The sequence below is a fragment of the Belonocnema kinseyi genome, chromosome 2 (genome assembly GCF_010883055.1).
Source record: "Belonocnema kinseyi isolate 2016_QV_RU_SX_M_011 chromosome 2, B_treatae_v1, whole genome shotgun sequence".
NCBI classification, from domain to species: domain Eukaryota; kingdom Metazoa; phylum Arthropoda; class Insecta; order Hymenoptera; family Cynipidae; genus Belonocnema; species Belonocnema kinseyi.
Genome location: NC_046658.1, coordinates 119038633 through 119062767, shown reverse-complemented (window position 1 = coordinate 119062767; position 24135 = coordinate 119038633). Strand labels below are relative to the sequence as shown.

At 28.5% G+C, this 24135-nt stretch overlaps 2 protein-coding genes across 8 annotated transcripts in view; one reads left to right on the top strand and one right to left on the bottom strand.

Annotated features, from left to right (window-relative positions):
- The window catches only part of LOC117167122 (golgin IMH1), a 92091-nt gene extending 72043 nt beyond the window's left edge, over positions 1 to 20048 (top strand). For all 7 annotated transcript variants that reach the window (XM_033351798.1, XM_033351794.1, XM_033351796.1 and 4 more), the window contains 11 exons: positions 726 to 896; positions 3358 to 3513; positions 3634 to 3741; positions 6066 to 6341; positions 6421 to 6472; positions 8656 to 8791; positions 13117 to 13225; positions 13422 to 13525; positions 15759 to 15903; positions 15989 to 16092; positions 19582 to 20048. In XM_033351798.1, coding sequence (XP_033207689.1) covers positions 726 to 896; positions 3358 to 3513; positions 3634 to 3741; positions 6066 to 6341; positions 6421 to 6472; positions 8656 to 8791; positions 13117 to 13225; positions 13422 to 13525; positions 15759 to 15903; positions 15989 to 16092; positions 19582 to 19666 — 1446 coding nt within the window. In that variant the 3' untranslated portion in view covers positions 19667 to 20048. The remainder of the gene's footprint in view (positions 1 to 725; positions 897 to 3357; positions 3514 to 3633; positions 3742 to 6065; positions 6342 to 6420; positions 6473 to 8655; positions 8792 to 13116; positions 13226 to 13421; positions 13526 to 15758; positions 15904 to 15988; positions 16093 to 19581) is intronic.
- Positions 20049 to 22743: 2695 nt separating this feature from the next.
- Positions 22744 to 24135, bottom strand: part of LOC117182961 (ionotropic receptor 21a) — a 40768-nt gene continuing 39376 nt past the window's right edge. The window contains exon 10 of the mRNA XM_033376080.1: positions 22744 to 22960. Within this exon, the coding sequence (XP_033231971.1) occupies positions 22744 to 22960 (217 nt within the window). The remainder of the gene's footprint in view (positions 22961 to 24135) is intronic.

Sequence of the window (24135 nt, the reverse complement as noted above, 5' to 3'; positions counted from 1 at the left end):
ATATATCTAGTCGGGAGTGGTGCTGACTGAAAACAGATGATTTAGAGCGATTCGCGCGCCATCTGTTGGTCATTCTAAGGACTTATTGAACTACCCTCGTAGTATATTTCATTTTTTTTAGTTTTACAATTTCTGTAAATTTGAAATTTTTTTATTCAAAAATAATAGATATTCAAATCCTTTTCACTGCATTCAAAATATAGACATTTTTATTAATTTAACTAATATAGTGTCATTTGGTTGCGAAAGCTTCCAATTTAAGATCATTCAATATTTTATTTTAGTTTCAGGCGCTTTAATTTCAAATTATTAATTATCGTTTCAAGTATTTGGAAATTTCTAAATATTAAAAAATACTAGTTCGTTTATACAAAGATAGAAACTTTGAAATCAAATGTGTAAAGGAATTTTTCAAAAGCCTGCAGAAATGATTAATTTCAATTAATATTGATCAGTTTTAATTAATTATTAATTAAGTTACGATTTTTTCCAGATTTATTTTTAAATACTTATAATTATGTATGTGCCTACAAATTTCGTCGTTTTTTACCGTTTTAAATATTATATAAAATGCATTTCAAAACTCTTTAATTTGTAATGCTTCACCTCAAAGATTAATTTTTAATTTGAATTTTCTTCTAAATTAATTTTCCATTGATTAAGTATCAGAAATGTATTAAAATGGAATCACAAAAAAAACTTAATAACATTTCTTTAATTTTCAGGATGAAGAAACATCCCTGATGAACGTGACCGTTCTGGAGAAACAAATTCTTTCCATGGAGGACGAATTATCAGAAACGAAGCTCGAGGCTTCTAAATTAAAGACTGAATTAGTATCAGAAAAGTCTGCGTGGCAAATAAAATTATCAGAAATGCAGTCGCGCATAAATGAAGTACAGTATTGTTTGCCCTCAATTTAACTTTTCTCTATTAAAATGAACCAGTGAAATCTCACTGATTTCCAGTAAAATATCACTGGTTGAAGAAGCTAGAAAAGTGTTACTGATGGAATCCCGTAACTGATTTAATCAGCGAATCACTGGAAGGGAAGAAAATCCAGCATAAATTCATAATATTTCAAAGCAATTCGAGTTAAGTTAAAATTAATCGTGAAATTGGAAAAAATTTAGGGGAGTTTAATGTGAAAAGAATTTCGATGAGATTCATAAAAATTCAGGATGAATTTCAAAAAGTTTAAATGAATTGAAAACAATTTTAAAATATTTAAAAAATTCATTCAAATCAGTGGCTTTAAAATAAGCTTAGAAATCTTCAAGGGAATTCCAAGGAATATACTGGAATGGCTAAGAATCTCTAGGTGAGGTTAAAATACTTTCTAATCAATTAAATAAAAACTTTTAAAGATTTAAAGAAAATCCATTGAATTAATTTGAATTAAATAAAAAAGTTCACGGTAAATTAATAAGAATTCAGGCGAAATTCCGAAAAATTATTTCAAATCTCGTAAGATTTTGAAAACCTTACTATTTTATAACGTAAAAAGAAAAATGACTGAAATCTGTATAAAAAAATAAAACAAATAAATAGAAAAAAATTGAAAAATATAAGAAAATTCATAGATTTGAATAAGTTTGAAATGATATAGAAAAATTAAAAGATCATTCAAAAGAATTCGGTCAAATTTGATGAGTTAAACGAAAACTTTTTAAGAATCCATTGACTTGAGTAAAATTCAGTGAATTTAGAAGAATTCAAAAGAATTTAGAGGAATTCAAAAGAATTTAGAGGAATTCAGGATTAATTGATAAGAATTCAGAGCGAATTTCAAATTAACTGCAAAAAGTATTTGAAAATCTTTTCAAAATTTTTGAAACACTACGAAAGCCCTCACTTCGTGTTAACAAATTCTTTGAAATCAATTTAAATATTAAAATCGCTTAAAATGATTAAAACCCTTGAAAATTAAGACCCTTAAAAATGCCTTGGAATTCTAAGAACCCTAAAATATTTCAAAGTCTTTGAAATCCATTCAAACTATTGAAATAAATAAAAAATTTCTGGGATTCTTTTAATATTTCCTAAAATATTTCAAATCTTTCCATATCTTTTCAAATCCTTTGAAACTTTTTGAAGCCCTTAAAAACGCCCGGGACTCTTTTACAATGCCCTCAAATATTTCAAATCGTTTGAAGTCTCATTAAATTACTGAAATTAATCAAAAGATTCTTTGTAATCTTTCTAAATAATCTAAATTATTTCAAATCTTTTAAAATCCTTTTCATTTTTTCAAAGCTCTGGAAAATTCCAAGTTATTCGAAAAAATACCTTAAAATATTCCAAATCCTTTGATCAATTTATCAATGTAATAAAAACCATACAAAATTCAAAAAATAAGCTGAATTAAGTAGAGTTAAATAAATTTTAAACAATTTAAACGAATTAGAAAAATTCATAAGAATTCCAAAAAATTAAAAGAATTCAGAATGAGTTAATAATTAAAATAATAATAATAATAATAATAATAATAATAATAATAATAATAATACAGGGTAAATTCCAAAAAATAATTTAAAATCTCTTTAAATCTTTGAGAAGCTACAAAATACCTCACTTCTCGAAATCTTTTAAAGTATCTTCAAAGCTTATAGATTCTGTGAAATCGTTCCATATCTTCCGAAAGTCTAGAAAATTCTTTATCCTAAAATATTGCATTCGCCTTGAAATCCCTTCAAATTATTAAAATCAATAAAAATTGTTCTAAGAATCTTTTAAGATTCCTTAAAATATTTAAAACCCTTTGAAATCCTACAAAACACCTCACTTCTTGTGAATACATTCTGAAAAATCTACTACGATAGTATAAAATCCCATGACATCTTTTAAAAGTGAAATATTTATTATATGTTTAAAATCCCTACAGTGGTCCCGAAACAGGGGGGCACCCCCAATTTTTGTTTGGGTGGGGGGGGGGGCAATTAATGCCGCCTAAATCTGAATGTACCTATGTCTACCATATAAGATAGAAAGAGAGTTTACCCCCCCCCCCCCCTTTCTTTCCGGCGCCACTAAATTCATAAAAAATAATCAAATTAATTAATAATTCTTCGGAATCTTTTGAAATTTCCTATAATATATTTAATCAAAGCTCTCACTAGTTGAATATTTCATTTGGCGTCACTGGTATATTGCAGAAACTGTACCAGTAGAGTCACTTTCTGGTTCACCCAGTCGAAATCGAAAAATCATTGGTTTACCGATAATAATTCAAAATAATGTTTCAACCAGTGACAATTTCGCTGGTTCAGTTTAAGAGAGTTCCATTCTTTTCTTCGAATAATTCCTATCTTATTTTAAAAGCCGCCGATTTACATAACAATGAGATTGTCATTGCAGTTGGAGGAAGAGCGTCTTCTCTCGAGTGGACGAACGAAAATTCCAGGCCTGAAAGTGCGTATGGAACTTGCTTGGCAAAAAGAAAGAGAGGATCAGCACAGATTACTTCAAGAAACGGCAACGCTCGCTCGAGACTTGCGGCAAACACTATTCGAAGTGCGTTTATGCAGCTTGTAATTTAATAACCCCGATTGTTTGATAACTAGGAAAAATGTGTAATCGAGTCAATAATTTTACGTCTTTATCGAATCCGACTAATTCGTATCAAATTTACAGGTTGAAAGGGAACGCGATAAGGAACGACTAGAAAATAAGAGAAAACAGGATCAACTCAAGAAGGTCTTCGACGAAGAGAAGGATGATAATAAGAAAAAGCTTATTGAGGTAATAATCTCTTTTTGCAATCGTCTGCTAATTGCATAATAGATACCTATGAGCGGCTTTATTAAGAACAAGACAAACTAGTTAAATGGAAACGAACTTATACATATTAAAGAGAGAATTGCAAATTAAAGATTGGATAATTTGATATCATCAAGGAAAGCGTATTTTGATCAAGGATTTTAATTAGAGGATTTCTAGATATCATTATTAAAAATAGTAAAAGTTTTATTTTTTTAACAGAGCTCTGCGTATTGAAATCGTTATTATAATTTAGAAACTAGAAATTTAAAGCGACCTCAATATGTATCTGAATTTGAATTTCATGAGCTAATAAATTCAGAAAGAAAAGGTTTTCCCGATATTTTAAAATTCTATTTTTCAAACATTATATAAATTTATTGGAAATTTATGAGTCCAACGTTGTCCAAAATAGTTGTAGAACATAAAAAATAATGCGGTTACTTAATCTATAGATACAATAGAACGGAGGAGTGAAAAAAGGGTTTTAAATCAACTAATAACTCCTACTGGGTTCTTGAATATAAAAATTCAAAATCATGAATAATTAAAAAGAATTCCTTCAGTGAAATAAATTATGGCAAATTTTATGTACAGTTTTTCATCAGTTTCTCAGTATAATAATAATAAAACAATTGGGAATAACATGCTTTGGGGAAATTAAACCAAAATTCTAACTTATTAAAGTAAAATACAATTTTTTTCATTTATAATTTTTGATTACTATTCAGTGCCATACAATGAATCTATTCAAAATTCACCATGATTATTTTGTCAATTCAACTGGAATAGTTAGATTTTCAGTTTTAAACTATTTAAATTATCAGCAAAAGATTTAACAAATTTTCGACAAAACAGTTCATTTTTGAGCCAAAAAGGCTAATTTGATTTGAATTTTCATAAAATTGGTTTTTTGTTCGAGCGAATGAATAATTTTAAACGATATGTTGAACTTTTAACAAAAAAGATATATTTTTAACCAAGTAGACTAATTTTCTACCAAAAAAACGAATTCTCAAAAAAATACACGATTTTTCATCCAAATACATGAATTTTTAACTAAAAAGGATAAATTTTAAACCAAAACTAAAATAGCTAGATTTTCAGTTATCAAAATTTATTTTAAATTTAAAGAGAACGAATTTGTCACAAAATTTTCAAATATAGTAACATAAAGTCTCTTTTATAAATAAAAAATCATTGTTATTCAATTTTATTTTACAATTTAAACAGAAATGAAGCACGCTCTCTAAAAAATTCCCTGGCAATTCTAGGTTTTACCAGGTACATACAAATTTCCTGACTTATATTAATCAATCCTTTTTTGATGACGACATTTTAGTGAAAAAATAAATCTATATTTTTCATTTCTTTTTTAAATAATTTTAAGCCGTGGTCCTGTGTCTTTAAACTGTTCTCAAATGAATAAAATGATTAAATAATGTTCATTTTCGTAGATGTAATAATTGTTTCTCAGGGAATCCAACTGATGGTACCATACGTTCAGAAAATTTTTTATGGCCTAATCAGTCTAATTAAAGCAAAATAATGTCTGAACGTATGGTACCATCAGTTCTATTCTGTGGTATGCTAATTGCATATCAAGGAATAGAAATGATGGTTATATTTTCACGCGGACGTCCAAAATTAATGGTAATTTTCGAAAGAATAATAATTTTATTCGCTCAAAAATTACCATTAATTGTGAGCGTCGGCATGGAAAGGGCCCTTATATTCTGGTTTAAGAGATATTGGCGTTTTTCTAACTTGAGCCCCGATGACACATTTTTCAACTCAAAGGGTTCATTTTGCTCCTAAAATGCAAAAAGGGCCATTTCCATGCAGACGCCCACAACTATCCTAATAATCAACATTATTATATAATACTTATAAATAAATAAATATATATATATTTATTTATTTATTTATATTTATACAATTATTACTTTTGTTAAATAGAACAAGTTGAGGGGATGCGTCATCAGAAGAAAAAAAATGAGCTTTTTTAGGACACTGATATGAATTTGTGACGTGTTCAACAAATTCAAGTATACTAATAACTATTGATTTTATATTTTTAACTTACACAACCTTTTTATCATCAATTTTTAAAAACAAAATTAGCCTTCCCATCTTTTTAAGAAGAATAGATACTGTGATGACTGGTTCTAACCGGAACTGCAATTTATAAAAGATATTACTTTTTTTTTAGGAGAAAGGTACTCCATTAAAGGGAATGTTTACATTCACGTGCCTTTTAATGAAGTAAGTAACAGTAGTTAAACCGCGACTGTATTACATTTCAGTTGCAATGCGATTTACTCGAATTGAGAGACGCCCACGCAAAGTTGCGAACAAGTAATGAGAAGATGCGGAGAGAAAAAGAGCGTCACGAGAGGGAAAGGGAGGAACTAAAAACGATTATAGCAAATAAACGGCACATAGAACAGACGGAAGCTCGTAACATTAACATTTTGCTACAACAAGTCGACGACTTGATGAAACTCTTCCCAGAGTTGAAGAGCTCGACTGAAAAGAAACCCCCTGAAGTTTACACACCCACTCCTCCAAGAAGACTGAAGGTATGCTCAACTGAAAACCTTGTAAATTTTAGAACAGGTCGTTGAAAAAGATTTATCTACTTCTATTTGCATTTTGCAGGGACCAAAATCAAGAGAATCTTCGCCAATGCTGGAAACCAAGGACGATAAAGGTATCTCATGTTGATATGCAAATCAAATTTTAGTATACCACTTTAGGATGTACCTACATATCTCTTATCTTCCTCATACTAACTTTTATCGCTTTCCTGTTTCTATAAAGGAGTGTCCATTTATTACGCCAGGCTTTTTTAGAGAGAGGGGGGGGGGGTCCCGAAAAATTCAGGGCGTCTACTCATTTTTGTCCACTTAATTTACGATTATATCTCACCTGTAAATATCAACTTTCCTTTTGATAGAAGAACGAATAAAAAAAAGGCATTTCACATAAGCTTTTTCTATGTGTAATTTTATTCATTCAGGGTGGCCGTTTTAATCGCATGAAAAAATTCCCGGTCATTTCCGAGATTTTCCAGGCCCGCAAATATTTTTCAAGGTCAATGAAATTTAAAAATTCGAACACTAATGCTGACAATTTTTCCATTTGAATTAATTAAAACTGTTGTTATTTTTAAATTATTTAAAATAATTAAAAATTTTTTATGAATTTTGAATCTTTCCAGACCTTCTAAAAAATTTTTCGAGGAATTATAGGTGTTTAACATTTCTTATAAATCAAAATTCAATAATTTTACTTGTAAATTAATTTTTGTCAAATAGAAAAATGAAAAATGTAACTTTTAAAGTTTAGTTTTAAATATTTCATTTATAATCATTTATTTTACGTGAACAACAAAATATTGATAAATATTAGGCAAATGCTATTTTTCTTAATTAAAACGCTTCAGGTTTTCAGTTTTTAATCTATAACAATATTTTACATTTAATAAAAGGCTTAAATTATAAATATATTATTTTGAAGTTATTTTAATATTGAAAGTAATTTATAAAGTATAAATTGGGCATTTAAATTTGTTTAACCACCAAGAATTTTTAATTGAAACAGTTTAATTTTTAACGTTAAAGATCTGAAAATGATTAAATTTTAAACAGATTTCGAATCGTCTTGTAAAACCAATTATTATTCACTTGTTAATCCTTAATCTACAGTTCAATTTTAAAAATTCACTATAATATATATCCACAGTTGATAAAAAAAATATTTTTATCCAAAATCTTCTATTTCAAACGCTTCTGACTTTTAATTCTTGAACCCAAAGAATTTCCAAATATATTTTAGAATTAATGAAATTGTTCCCAAAATTATAAAAAAAACATTTTTAAATAAAAAATATTGCCTTAATATCTTCTAGATTCTTTTTTTAAAATATTTCAGAAATATGTGAAATTTAAAAAAATTTTTTTTAAATATTAAATTTATTTAACAGAACATCATTCATTAATTTTCCAGGAATCTAAAGAGACTTTTTTTCTTGAAATCTTTTAAAATTCTTAGAAATCTTGAAAAACTTGCATTTTCTTATAAAAAATACTTTTTTGAAAAATTGTTTGAAACATTTTCAAATCTTTTTTAATGTTTTGAAATATTCAATTAAGGTTCATTTTTTTTAATAAAAATAATTTCAAATTTTCCCAGAAATCTTTTAAAAAATGTCTCATTCTTCTGAAACATTTCAAAATTAACGTTTTTTAAAACTTTAGTAGAGATTATCGGCTCGAATATTTATTTCTGGTTAATTCCTGCAGTTTCCCTGGTTTAGTTTAATTTCTGGCTATATAATAACTTTGTCTTTTAAATATATATTTTTAAATATTCTAATAGAAACTGTTTTGGCACTTAAGATTACTTTTTATACTATTATACACATCATATTATTATTTGTTTGATTTCATTTTTATTACGTAATATTTAACATTGCATATGTCCAAGAAATATAGAGCCGTTGAGTAAACCATTCTTAAAAATTTCAATGAAATCTTGCGGAATACCCGGAAATCTTTCGAAATCCCTTAAATACTAGCGACGTTCCTTAAATCCCTTAAATTCTCTTGAATTCTCTTGAATTAACATCGACATTGAAATTCCCATCCCTGGAAATCTTATAAAATATTCTGAAATCATTAAAATCTCGTTTACTCGTTTTATAGATAATTGCTGTATTGTTCATAAATTAAGAAGAAAAAATAAAATCTTTCTTAAAAAGGGAGGGGGGAGGGGGGTAACATAATATGAAGTGTCCTTGAAATAGGGGGGTTGGTCTTGAATTAAAAAAATTATCTTTGCGTTATTACTGAACATTCCCTAATTAATCTTAAATTTTCCACATTCTTACAGGTGGAAAGATGGAAGGAAGAGCCGAAAAACTTGAATACACAATCGGGAAATTAATGGAGGTAGCAAAAGAACTGCAGGAATCAAAGAAATCTAGCGATGAGAGCACTTCCAATCGGACAAAGAAGTTCGGTAAAAGGTAACGGAAACAAAATTTCTAATGTTTATTGTTTATTGCAGGATGGTTACAAAAACCATCATTTTCCAAATCCCCTGGCTATTCCTTGACCATTTTTCATTTTGCGTGCCTCATTTTTCATTTTTCCTGACCATTAACATTTTACGGCCAGAATTCTAATCTTGTAACATTTTCAATTTTTACAGCCCAAAATGCTCTAAAAACAAGGGAAATAGGGGTATTTTTTCTACGAAAATAGGGATAGCATAAGGAAGTAACTTTTTTTTAGATAAAATTAATGTTCATACCAATATTGCTTTAAATTTAAATATATTGTATTTTCAACGAAATGGTTCGATTTTGAACCAAAAAAGATAAATTTTCAAGAAAAAAGTAAAATGTTTTTGAAAGTGATTTCATTTATTTTGGAAAAACTAGTTTAATTATCAACTAAAAAAATTAGCTCTTAACCAAACAGTTGCACTTAAAAACAAATAGTGAATAGTTCAAGCAAAAGAGACGAATTTATAATAAAAATGTTGAACCATTGCTTAAATAGTTTAATTTTAAACCTACAAGGATGAATTTTTTTAAACAAAATAGATGACTTGGACAAATGGTTAAATATCCAACGATCTAATTGAATTTTAAATAAAAAAGTTGATTTTCAATCAAATACTTGAATTTGTTATCTACAAGGGGTCCATCGGTCTAAACCTGTTGTCTGCAGATCTTCTATTGGTTTTCCGAGACTCGCATTTTTCGCGTTGTTTTTTTAACTGCGGACAAGTTTTATATACGAGTAAACTGAGTCAAATTGAAGAAAAACACGTATTTCCCATAAGACGCCTTGAGCAGTTAACAGGTTTAAATCACGGACCTATGCTCTAGATACCAAAAAGCGATTTTCGAACATTTATTTTTAAAAACCGAAAAGGAATTTTGCCGTTTCGTTTGTGGAGTATTAACTACATATACAAAATGTTTCAGAAAAGAAAAAGGCAATTTCGAAAAAAATGTCAATTTAAAGGTTTAGACCGCACACCCTTTAATTATAAACTAAAGAGATACATTTTTTTACTAAAATACTTCATTTCTAACAAAAAAGGAATGTTTACAATAAAGCATTCAACTGTCAACTAAGTACTTCAAATTTTCAATCAAGAATGATGAATTCTTAACGAAAAATGTAATAGTTGATACTTCAACCAAACAAGATTTTAATTTAAATGAGAAAATGTTAAATTAAAAAGAAAGACGCATTTTGAACAAAAAAGTAGAATCCTAAATCAAAACGGATTAATTTGCAACAAAACAGTTGCAGGTTTTACCGAAACGATAAAAATTCTACCAAAACAGTTGAATTTTCAACTCAAGAATATAATTTTTGAAGCTTTTAAGTAAAAATGTGTTGAACTTTTATCACAATAGTTCAGGTGGAGTCCATTTCAAGTGTTAATATGAATTTTTTCATTTAATGGGATTTGGCTGTAACTCAGCTTATGCAATTCTATAGAATTGCATATTGTTGAAGAAATATTCCAGCATTATGCTACACCGCACCACGTGCACTGCGATTCGCCTTTGTTTCTATATTCGCGGTAGCGTGCTTGTCTAAACCTGCATTGGAATAACCAAAGAACTCTACTCTCATAATTCACACGTACTGTCTTTAGAGTAAACATCACATTGGAAACACTGCTTGCTCAGAATGATTTTGTTTTTCTTTAGCTTCAATGAAGCTGAATTAAGCAAAAGAAGACAAATTTCAGTTTTAACCAGTTTTCCGAACAATTGGACAATCAGAAAATTTCAATCCGTTTTCAATTCTTCTTATCATATGACTTGTACAGTTGAAGAATTAATAAATTCAAAAGTATTTCTATTTCCTTCAGAGACACAAAAGCGGGAAAAACTTTATCAGAACAAAGGGTATTGTGCGTAAAAGAATTTTATAATTATGATGACAATAGTCTTATCATGCCAGGAAAAAACTATTGCGCATCCGTGAAAGTAACCAGAGAGAAAAAAAAAACATTCAAAAACGTTTAGTTTGATGTAATTTTAGAGCTGTATGAACTTTTTAAGGTCGCTTTTCCTAGGGAAAGAATTGGATTTTCAAAGTTTGCAGATTTAAGACCGAAAGAGTGCGTTCTGGCTGGAAAAAGTGGTACCCACATAGTTTGCATCTGCATTCCCCATCAGAAAGAACTTATGTTTATTGATGGGAATACAAAACAATTGGCAAAAGCTAATTCGTTATCATTTCCAACCGTTAAGCATTGGATACCCTAGTCGATTTGTAATCCTGCACAAATAGCGTGTTATTTCAATGAATGTACGAACTGTCTCGGCGATGAGAACCCTTAAACTTCTTTTAGAAAAATCCTACATCAAAAGTTGTGTTGAAGATATCAAAATTAAACAGTGGTTAAACGTGGATAAACAGATTTAGAAACTGTCATGGCCCCAGCAGATACATTTTTAACAGCTTAAGCGAAGATAGGAAACAACTTCTTCCATATGATTTTGTTGCAAAACAACAAAGTATGCATATCAATAGCGTCAAGTATAATTTATTAGTGGGATAAATTCTTGTTCAACTAGATTTTTTTGAAAACCATACGATTGATTTACAAGATGCTTCTCAAGGTAAGCATTGGTCAAAAACACGAGTGACCGTTCATTCTTTTGTGATACTATAGAACACCGAAAGGTGAATTAAAACACGTAATTTACGCTATAATATCAGACAAAAGAACACAGATGGTTCAACTGTGCAGTACAAGAACCGTAAGAACGTTGCCAACTTAACACTCCACGAGCAAGATGAAGAATGTAAAGCGAAATGGAAATTCCATGCAACTGCACATGACAAATATCCTTGTGATGGCATTGGTGGCATTGTCAAAAGAGCGGATGCTAAAACAAATTTTCAGCGTCCGTACGATAATCACATCACAATCATATCTCATTACAAAATATATTGCAGAAGAAGCACTTTTAAGCGAAAGATTAAAAAATTGTATTTCAATTGAGGGTACACAAAAAATACAGGCTGTCATTCCCATTTCGATGACCCTACTACAGCATACGAAGACCATACTAACATTTTTGTTTATATCTCGCTCTTACTGATTCAGTTTCTTCAAATTATATTTAAAAAATTATTGCAAAAAAGGATTTCCATCTTTGCTTACTAATTTGATCAATCAATATGTTTAATTAAAAGCATTGATGTTTCTGAAGAGATACAGAACTGCGCCACGCCACGCAGTAGCCGCGTCGTGTCGCGTCGCTGCGTCGTGTAAAACATTACGTTTTATTTATTTGCTCACTAACCACTGTCGGTCCCAAAATAAATCTTTTAGGACTTGTGGATCATATGTATGGCTTCTTATAAGAAAAAAATCTAAAATATTGGAGGAAACGTATATTTTCAAAAACGCGATTTTAGTTTTTTGAGTTAAAAAAAAGTGATAATTGTTTTTTTCTAAATATATTTTTTATTATTTAAATGTATATGTCAATACAAATAATTTCATGTATTGAAAAGTCATATCGGTTAATTAGAACCGAGGAAACAAATATTCAAAAAAAAAGTTACAAAAACTCTCGAACTCCCATATGTCCGTCATTTAATCGAATTTTCAAAAATCACTTGAGGAATTTTTTTTTCACTAATATATAACTGAATACACCCAGTTACAACCAAATCCCATTTTATGAAGAAAATTCTTGTTATCACTTGAAATGGACCCACCAATATCAACAGTTGAAATTCCAACAACAAAATTCATTTTCGACCAAAAAAGATGACCAACATAATAGTTGAATTTTCAACAAAATAATTAGATTTTAATAAAATAGTTTAATTCTCATCCAAGTAGCTGAGCTTTCAGCCTACATACAAGAATTTTCAAACAAAAAGCATTAAACATCTGCCAAAAATGCTGCACTTTTAACCAAACAGCGGCTAGTTGAAAAAACTAAATTTAAAAATTAATTTTTACAAAAGGAACAAATTAATTAACAGCAAAATACAATTTAACAGTACAATTTTCAGTTAAAGACATGAATTTGTAATAGAATAATTAATTTGAGAAAAAATGTTAACCAAATAAATTATTCATTATTAAATTATTTACATTTTTAATTAAAACTCATAAACTATTTAATTAATTACTCTGGACAGTTATTGAAAGTGCTACTTACAGAAATGCCTTGACTTTTTCAAGTTTTTTCAGATTCCCTGAATTGTCATTGACTTCCTGAAACTTTGTCTTAAACGAGTTGAAATAATGTTTAATATTTTTCTATCAAAGATATCTGTTGGTACTTTTCAGGTCAACGTCCATCGACAATGACACTCGAAGAGGAACAACTCCAAGTCGTAAACCAACTTTGAAGAGAAAGAGTCTCTCGCTGGAACAGACTACAAGCAAAAACGATCAGGTTCGTAGAAATATTTTACGAACAATGCCAGATTCGCTTTTTAAAGTCCACATAGTTGTTTCACCAAGTAAAATTGAATTACCCAATTACAATTTTCTGCATTGCTGAAGTAAGGGGGCGTCTACTCAAACTGATAAATTGTTTTGGGTCTAATTACTGTTCTGTTAATTTCTAAATTACTTTTACCAATTTACAGTCAATTTGGGGAAATGATAGTAACGTATCAAGTATGCAATCTTTGGATGGCTCAGAAGTAGATTCCAGGCACTTTAGTATACAAAGAGATTCGAGCGTTGACAGGTAAGGAAGAATTTATTTCAAAATTTTAATTTTTGAAAGGAAGTGATATTTACTTCAATGACGATTGTGATTGATTTAAAGATTTTTTTTCTATAAATATAAAAATGTTCATCTAAGATTGAATTATCAGGGTTGCGACAAAAAACGAATTTCAAAATTCCCTGACTTTCATTGATTTTTCCCGGACCAATTTTTTTATTTTGCCTAACCGTTCTAAATTTTTGTTAGATATAAAACAACTCTACACCAAGCAGATTAATAATATTAATTTAAAAAAAAAGGTTTCATTCTAAATTTATTTTAAACGCTTTTAATGACAACAGTCATTCGAAATTTTATAAGGTGTCATCCACAAATTAAGTCAAACATACTTAAGGTACATGAATTTTCAATTGAATAATTCAGTTTTCAACTCAAACATAAGTTTTGAAACAAAAATTAGAGAATTACGTTTTTAGTTTAAACAGTTAATTCTCAACAAAAAAACGGAATTTTTAACAAAATATGTCGTTCAATTTTCTACCAAAGTCATGAACCTTCGATAAAAAAATAAATTCTTAACGAAACATGTAATGATTAATATTTCCAATGAACTATATTTTTGCTTTACCAAAAACAGTTTAATAAACAAAAAAACATGAATTTTCAACAACTTTGTAGAATCCTCAACAAATACTAACGAATTTTCAAACCAATAGGAAGGATTTTCTACAACATTGGTATTTTCAACACAAGAGAAACTAAACAAATGAATTTTCTATTAAAAATAAATAATTTCCAACTAAAGAAACGAATTTTCAAGAAAATAGTTAAATTTTAAATTTAAAAAATTAATTTGTAACTAAAATGATGAATTTAAAACCAAGATATACTTGATTAAGAAATTGTTCAATCTTCAACCAAGTAGTTTAACTTTTAACAATGAAAGATTAATTCTAAACCAAAAATGTACTAGTTGATGGTCAAACAGATGAATTTTCAACCAAGGAGATTAAATTTCTATTAAAAAAAGATGAATTTTCCACAAAATATCGAACAGCTTTAAAGAACAATATAATAGATGGCGATCCTGCAGACTTTACCTGAAAAATCATTAATCAATAACATGGTGTTCGACAAGGAATATTTGAGTAACTGAATTATCTTTGCACTCCCATTGAAAAAAAGGAGCTGAGGCGACCAAAATTATTTTCTCAGCCTTAGGAGAAGGTGTGGTGATACGTTAAACCTGTAAAAAGTGATTTCAAAGATTTAAAAATGATGATTTTTCAATTGAAATGCAAAAGGCACGCAGTTTCTCTAATTCTCCTTGTCGCACGACATATTCTTGACTAACCACTTTTGTGGTTAAGTCCGCCAAGCCGCCCCTTACCAATACCTTAGGAAACCAAAAATTTCAAGATTTCACTTGGAGTTACAAGACATAAAAATAAAGGCGCGAAATTAATTTTTAGACCTAATAAATAAATAAAATATTCAACTTTATAAATAAATTTTTCAACAAATATTTGCATTTCCAACCAAAAAGATGAATTTTCCACCAAGAAGTTCAAATTTTTATTAAAAAAGATAGTTAAATTTTCAAGTGAAAAATATTTTTTCAGTAAAAAAAGTAATTTTCAATCGAAGAAATAAATGTTCAGCCCAAAAAATAAATTTCCAACCAATCCACAGAAGACGATTATCCAACAAAATACATGAATTTTTAACTGAAGTAGATTAATTTCCAACCAAACATGGAATAAAATTATGAATCATCAATTATAAAAATTAATTTTTAAGGAGGTAGTTCCACTCTCAACTAGATAGTTGAATTTTCAATAAAAAATGTAATTAGTTTGTATTAAAAACAAAAAATATTTGTATTTCAAACAAAAACGGACCAAAACAGACGAGTTTTAAATAAAATAGTTGCATCATCAATAAAAAAAGATACATTTTCAATCAAACAGTTGTAATTTTTAAACTAAAAGATGCAATTACTACAAAAATAAATTATATTTCAAGCAAATAATCAAATTAATTTCAATTTCCTGTTATGAAAAATTCACTGACTCTTTCTGAATGTAATTTGCCAGTTTTAAGTTCCCTGACCAGTTTTAAATTTCCTGACCTGTGGCAACACTCATTATTTTAATATTTCTTCTACAAAAATATATAACCTCAAGATTTTACGAACAAAGTAAAGATAAAGATTTTTTTTATTATTAATTACTTCTTTTATTAATTTCAGTCGACTTTCTGGTGGATCAACTAAGAGTGAAATGCTGCACCGAGAGAAAAAGTACAGCAAGAGTATAATTAAAAAGCTAACGACAAAGCTGACCAAGTCCGCAAGCGTTGATGATCCCAATAGTTCCATGGAGTTTTCACTTCAAGTAAGCGTCTCATTAAACGTCTTCTATAAATAACAATTAATATAAAGGAAAGAGCAATTACTAAACATTGTTGCACTTTTTGCAGACCTCGGGTTCTGAAGTTAGCATTAACGAGGACGTTAAGCGTGATAAGAAAAACCTGAAGAAGAAATTAACGGACATGTTTAAGAGAGGTTCGAAAAGTAACGGGTAAGTCATTCGCTTTTTTACACGCACAGGTATACAGAAATATTTGTGTATAATTATTTGGGTATAATTTTTTCCAAATAAAATTAATGTAAATATAATATTGGATTCAATATTAAACACAATAAATTCCTATGATTTCTAGTCGAAATATATTGCTTTTGCGACAAAATAGTTCAATTTTAAACCAAAAAGATGCGCTTTCAATCCGAAAGACGTATTTTCAACAAAAATGTTTATTTTTTATCAACAAAAATGACACTTCTAGCATAAAAGATCAATTTTTTTACTAAGAGACGAATCTTCGACCTGGTGACTTAAACGAAAACAAACGAATTTGTAATAAAATAGGTAAATCCTCAACAACACAGATGATTTTTCAATCTAGAATGATGAATATAAAACCACATGATTAAATTTTCATCTATTGGAGTTCAACCGAAAAAAGACAAATTTTTGACTAAATAATTTTCAACAAATAAGAATTATTCTCTAAAGAAAAAGAAAACTTTCAACCAGATAAATTGAACAAAAACAAATGAATTTTTTAAAAAATAGATAAATTTTTCAAGGAAATGTTTTTAGAACAAAATTTAATTTAAAAAATTGTTCAATCCTGAACTAAAAAGATAAATTTTTAACACAGAAGCTTAATTTTTCAACAAAAAAGGCGAACATTCAAGAAAATACATGAATTTTCTACAAAATAGTTGAATTTCAAATTATAAAGGATAAGTTTCTAACCAAAAATGGAACAGTTCAATGTTCAGATACAAAACAAAGTTTAAACAACAAAAAAATTAATTTAAAAAAAGTTAAATTTTCAACAAAAGAGGTGAATCTTTGAAAAAATTCATTTTTAAAAAGGGTAGAAAATTCAACTACGTGATCGAAAGTTACAGTATATAGTTAAAAATTCGTTGTTTTAGTCAAAGATTCATCATTTTAGTGAAACATGTATTTCTTTGTTACAAAATTGAACTATTTTTTGAAAAATTATTATAATTAGAAAATAAGTTCTGAAATTTATTGAAAACTTAACTATTACTTTTTTATTAGAAATTTTTTTATTATTTAAAAATTCAACTATTAGGTCGAAAATTGAGGTATTTTATGAAAAATTACCTAATTTGTTGGAAATTCGTCTTTTTGGTATAAATTTAATCTTTTTGGTTAAAAACTAATATGTTTATTTAAGTTTCAACTATTATATTTTTTTATTAAAAATTCACCTTTTTAGTTGAAAATAGTGTTGCATTTGAGCGAGAAATGCGAGAAATGAGCAACAACGAGAAAAGCTCTCGTCTTTTTTTATGAAATCTCATCTTATCCCATCTAATATAAGCGAGTTTCTCGAAAGATCGTACATTTCGATCAACTGCCTTGTGACTGTCAAAATTAACATTCGTAAAAAAACAAATGTCATCAGTAGTGTCATAAAATATGAAAGTAGACATAGGAGGCACAAAAAACATCCTGGCATTTAGAGTAAAATGTGTATTTATATTAAATTATATACTTCTTTTATTAATAATTAAGGTTCCTACGTATGATTTTCAATAGTAGAATCCTCTTTTTTTATCTCTTTAGTTTATTTTTTGTATAGTCTCGTTTCACAAGAACTCGTATAAACTCGTTTCACAAGAATAACAAAATTACGAGAATATTAAGAACAATTTGCGTATTTAAGAATCGGATTTAATAAAGAATTTTTTATCTTTTGAAATATATCCTTATTATTTCTTTGAAATAGTTTTAATATAAATAAAATAGTTTAAAGGGGATTTTCAAGGAATTTTTGAGATTTTTAAAGAGATTTCAACATATCTAAGGCTCGAATTTAGGATTTTTAAAAAGCAATGAAGAATTTCTAAGCGAATTAATAAATGTCAAGGAATTTCCAACGATTTTAATAATTTTGAGCTATTATTTTTAAAAATTGCATACAGTTCTAAAGAATTTCGTAAGATTTAGAAGGATTTTGTGGGACCTGTAAGGCTTTATGATATTTTAAATAATCATAAGGAATTTTCAATATAGTTCCAGAATTTAAAATTGTTTGAAGGAATTTTGCTCGGAATTTCAAATATTTTAGGATATTTCAAAATATTTGAAAGAAATTTTTATTTAAAAAATAATTTTCTTTTTGCAAAAATAATCTTAAAAATGATCGTTTTACATATCCTAGAATCTCTGAACGTTCAAATGAACATTTTTTACTGATAACTTTATAAACCAGAAAAATTTCTCAAATTTTTGTAATTTTATCTAAGAAATAATATATTATTGAAGAAGAATTAAAATGAATAGCTTAAATTGCAGTTGGAATAACATTCATGGATAACATAGTCATATTATTTTACCTAAAAGACATTTTTTGGACAGGAATTTTTTGAATAAAACATTTTTTTGGAACGTACATAGCATATTGACATTTTTCTCAACTATTTTTTTAATTTGATAACCTTAATTTTACGTCAATGGCGTTTCCGCTGATAGCTCGGGTGAGGAACGAGATGAAATGAGATGAGATGATAAAAACAAAAGAGAGAATGATATTCTCAGTTTTTGAGAATACTTCTCGAACGACGGAAATGAGCAAGAGAACCGAGCATCTCGTATCGTTATGCAACACTAGTTGAAAATTAATCTGCTCGATTGAAAATTCATCCAGATTGTGAAAAATGGATTTTTTTGTAACTTTTTTTGTATTTATTTTTTGTAATTAATTTTAAAAAAAAATTTTTTTGTTTCGTTAAAAATTTATCTTCATTTGTTATAAAATTTAACTATTTGGTTTAAAACTCCTACTTTTTGGTAGAATATTCAACTAGTTTAGTAAAGGTTGATATTTTGTTGAAAGTTCATCTTTTTAGAGAGTTCAACATTCAATCCAAAAGATGATTTTTTAACCAAGATGATTAATTTCCGAAAAATAGAATAATTAAAGTAGAAACCAAATAGATCAATCGAATTTTCAACTAAATAGTATAAATTTATAACAAAACGAGTTGAAGTCCGAACCGTCTTTCTTAAACTTCACAAATGTTCTTAAAATTTATAATTAGGAAACGTACTAAATGCTATCTAAGTTCATAACGATACTCCTGATAACACCTCCAACCCCCCACTATGTTACTAATTGTAGTCTTTAGCGTGACCCCTCTCCCTAAAATTGGTAACGTAGTTTATGGACGGCCCCTAACTATCTTATTAAGTCATTGTAATAACAATCTCCGGATCTTACACATAAATTGCAAAAGTTAATACAATTTAAACCATCACCCGCTGAGCCGATCGTATACCTTCAGAAGATGATAAGTTAATACGATGACGTCTCGTTTGTGGATATATGATTCTCATCTTTGCACGGCGTGAGCCAATTTTATTATCAAGACGTCAACGTTCATAACGATTCGCAATTGGTTAAATTAACACCTGCTTATTTGAAACGATATATGAATTTGTTTCGTTTTTTCTTTCTTTTTCAAGTCTGGATAAAAAGTCTGGCTCTCAGGACACCAGCAGACCCTCTTCGAGAAACTCGCTAGCCTCTTCGAAGAACTCAAAACCTTGATGATGCCAAGCTCCGGATAAGTTCAGAATTAATGTAAATAAAAGAAAGCAACATTCTGTAAATATATCACGTTTATTGCTCTCGTAACTTTCGGGATCTAGAAATTTCCTCAGCATAACGGAGATACTTTGAGCAATGAGTTTAACGCGAACAAATGCCATTCAGCATTTACATGCATCTTCCCTGATCAGAGGCTGAAAGAAAATTTTATTTGTGCACTAAAAATGGTCTTTTATTAGCTAATTTTCATTATTAACTCGACTACTCATGTGTTTCTGTATCTGTAATGTATATACGGTGTCAATATGTTACGTGTACATAAAAATCGTGTACATACGTATAAAATACAGAACTGTTGTGCCTTGTGCATTCCTAATGGAAATTCATTGTGCAATTATTCTTAGCTTTAAGATTCATTTTATAAAATCAATTGAACGTTGATTCCAATTCTTTAGATATAGGGTTTAATTTGACGATCTGGGTTTAAAAAATTTTAATTCGATTAATGGTTAAAACTATCATAGTCACTAACAAAATATTTGTGTGTGTTAAATGTTGAACTGTATATAGTTGAAAATATTCAATTTTGAACGTTTCAGTCAAACATTTTAATTTCTAGAAATTTTATTTAGGGCAATTACTTTTTAAAATTAAGTGCATCGGGGCTTTGAATTTAAAATCGTTGTCTAATTTTTAACTCATGTTAATAACTAGGTGATGATACTCAAATAGTAAAAATCTCGTATGTCATTGTCGAGCGGAAAGTTTGATGCCGGATATGAATTTAGGCACTCGATGGTATCGGTATTCTGCAGTTTTTCACATACCTGACCAAATGTTCAGGAAAATGCGAGCGCTTCAAATAAAAATCCGGCTTCAGGCGATAGGAGATTTTAAAAATTGGCAAAAACTACACGATTGAGCATGCCGGGCATTGCTTTGGAGTAATTGAGAATTTGGAAAGGGATGTGAGGAGCTAAAAGCAATGTCTGACGATCTCGTATAGGAAGGAGATTTTAAATACCTAAAAAAGACAAAAACGGTATAAATGTGGTAAAAAACTAATCTAATCTAACTGGAAAAATAGAATCTTGTCCAATTTTTAAACCTTTAATGTTAAAAATATTTTTTCACATGTTTTAATTTAACATTCTTTAATTCTAAGCCCATTATATATTATTCAATTTTGGGTATTTCATTTTGAAGTACTATCTGCTTTTGAAAGAATTGAAAAAATATTTCAATTGGAAAAACTTCATCCTAATATTTCAGTCTTATTTAATTTTTGGAACATAAATTGGATTATTTGAAAAAGGCTCTCTGCTTGATAAATAAACTAAATTTGTGTTGAGTGGGCAAGAGTTTATTTACAAATGAAATCTTGATCGATCCCCTAATTTTCTTCGTTTTCCGAAAAAATTAATTACGTATGTATTTTTCATGTAGCGAAAACATGGAAATATAATAAAAAAGTACCTGTTATTATTTTTGTTTGTTAATTAAAGTTTAGTCACTTATTTAGAAATGTTCAAGAAATCATTTCCACCTAATAACTATTAATTTTCACCTCCAACCAACCTTACATTGAACTCAGAAAAAGGCCCAAAAAATGTAAAATAGTAGTTTGACGTAAAATTCATGGTAATTTTGGGATAAATGGTACAGTTTATTAATGTCAAGATGTTTAACATATTTTTCATTAATTTAAACAACTTTTTCTCTTATAAATAAATGACATGATTATTTTCTAAAACTAATGAAACAATTAAGGAATCTTGAGAGTAATATTTTTTGAGGATATTTTGTAAATTATTTAAACAAATTCTTCGCGTGTAAATATTAAAGGTACAATTTTCTGGAATTAATAACGCAGTTAATGCATTTTAAAGAGTAATGTTTCTGGTAAAAAATATTTTTCAATTATTTAAACCATTTTTATTTGTTAAAACAATTTTTCTTTGTAAATCTTTAAAAGTTGCTATTTCTTAGAACTGATGAAGCAGTTAATGTATACTAAAGAGTAATATTTCTGGTGAAAAATATTTTTCAATTATTCAAACAATTTTTACCTTTTTTAACAGTTTTTCTCTGTAAATCTTAAAAAGTTATTATTTTCTGGAATTAATGTCGCAGTTAATGAATCTTAAAAGCTGTCCTTTTTTTGAAAACATATACCGTAACTGTTTCAACAATAATCTTTTTTTTCAGTTAGGTAATGGATAGTTATTTTTTTAGATCGATTTTGTTGAGATCAGAAATTACTTATTAATAATTGACATAGTGTAAGAGGTTCAAAAAAACTAGAACTTTCTCCACCTTTCCTATAAAAAGGCGTAAGAAATTCATAATTGTTTAAATTACGAACTATCATTTTTAAACAATTTCTTTACATTTTTGAAAATTATAACATTCTTTCAACATTTTGCCCGTAAAATTGTAACTTTTCACGATTTGCTAAAAAAAATGTCACATAAAATAGCTAATTTGCATTTTTTGGGGCATCTTCTTGGTACAATATGACGCAATATATTTACAAATATTAACAACAAGTCCTTATCTTTTTCTATTTTTTTGAAAACTGAGCTTTTCCAATTTAAAATCCTATATAAATTCTATAAGTAGGGGGGGGGGGGGGGGGGGGGGGGGGGGGGGAGCGCGGGTTGTTGTTGACAAATAAAAAAAAAGGATATTTCATTTTCTAGAAAACGAGCGAATCCGGAAGGGCCGAACACCAAAAATAAAAAAATTAAATTTCCACATTTATAAATTTGAACCACCTTAATAAGCCATCCCTATAATCCCATTGGGAATTATAATTCCGTATATTTTAAAACTTTTTAAAAAATGAACTGTTTCAATTTGTAAAACATGATCGATACATTTGGACCACTTATTCCTATACGGTTTGTATGACTTTCTAGTATGTTTCGCACTAATAGATGTCTAAGATGTCTTTTCTGGGTAATAGATGTATTGGAAAGTTGAACAGAGAAACTGTTCTATTATCCTATTAGAATAGTGTTCTCAGTAATAAAATCGTGAAGAGGAATTTCCAAACTGAGTGGAGCCGGCCCTTTTCATACTCTGCCGGTACCATCGAAATGCGAACCATGTAAAGGACAATAAAAGCCTCCGGGAAGACTGCCAGCATTCGGAAGAAGAACGCAGTCCAAATGCGTGCAGATGGCGATCAGGATTACCCATTCAGTTCTTTTTATTCTTATTTCATCAGGTTGAGGGTCCTGCAACCCGGAAATGTCCACTACCTTCTCCTGGGCAATGACTTCTGCCGACCTGCCGATTAAACTTAATCATTAAGAATTACCTCTAATACCGAGTTATTTGATTTTTTATCTGGAATTTATCACCTAATATTGAATTACGTAATACATATATCCTCAGTTCTCATTCCTCATAAACTTTTTACCTCAGATAATAAAATTGATGGAACGAAATTCTCGAAACCTCGCACTCATTGTTGTTGAATACCTGCTTGGTTGCGTACTGCGCCAATATAACTTTAAGCAGCTCTTTTCAGTTTGCTTAACTTTAAAATTTTCTGAAATTCTATTTATTATTATTTATTATTATTATTATTTAAGAGAAAATTTATATTGTAAATTATTTATTAATGTTAAAAGGAAACAGTATTCTGTTTTTAATGTTCTAAATAAATGTTTGAAAATTAACAAAACGATTCTATATTAATTACCCATTGATCATATTAAATGAGGCTTCATAAAGATTCAAAATTTTCTGCAGCATCAATTTAGAGTAAATAAAAATTTCTGAACAAGTATTTCTATGTGATGAGAAATATTTTTTCTGAATGTTTACAGTCATTATTGGTAAAATAACAGACCATTTTAATTGCATTTTTTTAAATATTGGCTCTAATAGAACTACCGATTACCATCTTCTTATGTAACTTAAATAAACGTTAAGTTTCGTTTGATATTTTCTTTATTCTACTATTGTTCTACTATTTCAGCTACAGCATTATGTATATATATAATTTTTAGGAAACTTAGTTTAATTTCATTTATTTTTTGACAACTCTCAACTGGATTACAAAAAAATAGTTTAAAGCGATATATTGCTCTTTATATGACCATAAAATTAATTTTCGGCATATAAATTATAAGAAAAAATAGTTTGAAGCTAGAGGGTTTGTATCTACATAGCAAAAAAATGGTTTGAATTAATTAATTAATTATTAATTACTAATTACTAATTACACAGGCCTGCAAATAATGGGGTCATGTCAGTTGTTGGAAACTGGAGGGTCATTTTCGAAGTAATTTTTTACATAGAATCCCAATCCGCGGTCAGAATTGGCCCATCACGTCAGGATTTTAAGATATTTGAACTACTTTATAAAAAAATGAAAGGAAACAAAAGTACAGAAATTGTTAACATGAGAAATAGTAGGGGGGAAATGGTATATGATGCAGATGGAATACTAGAGG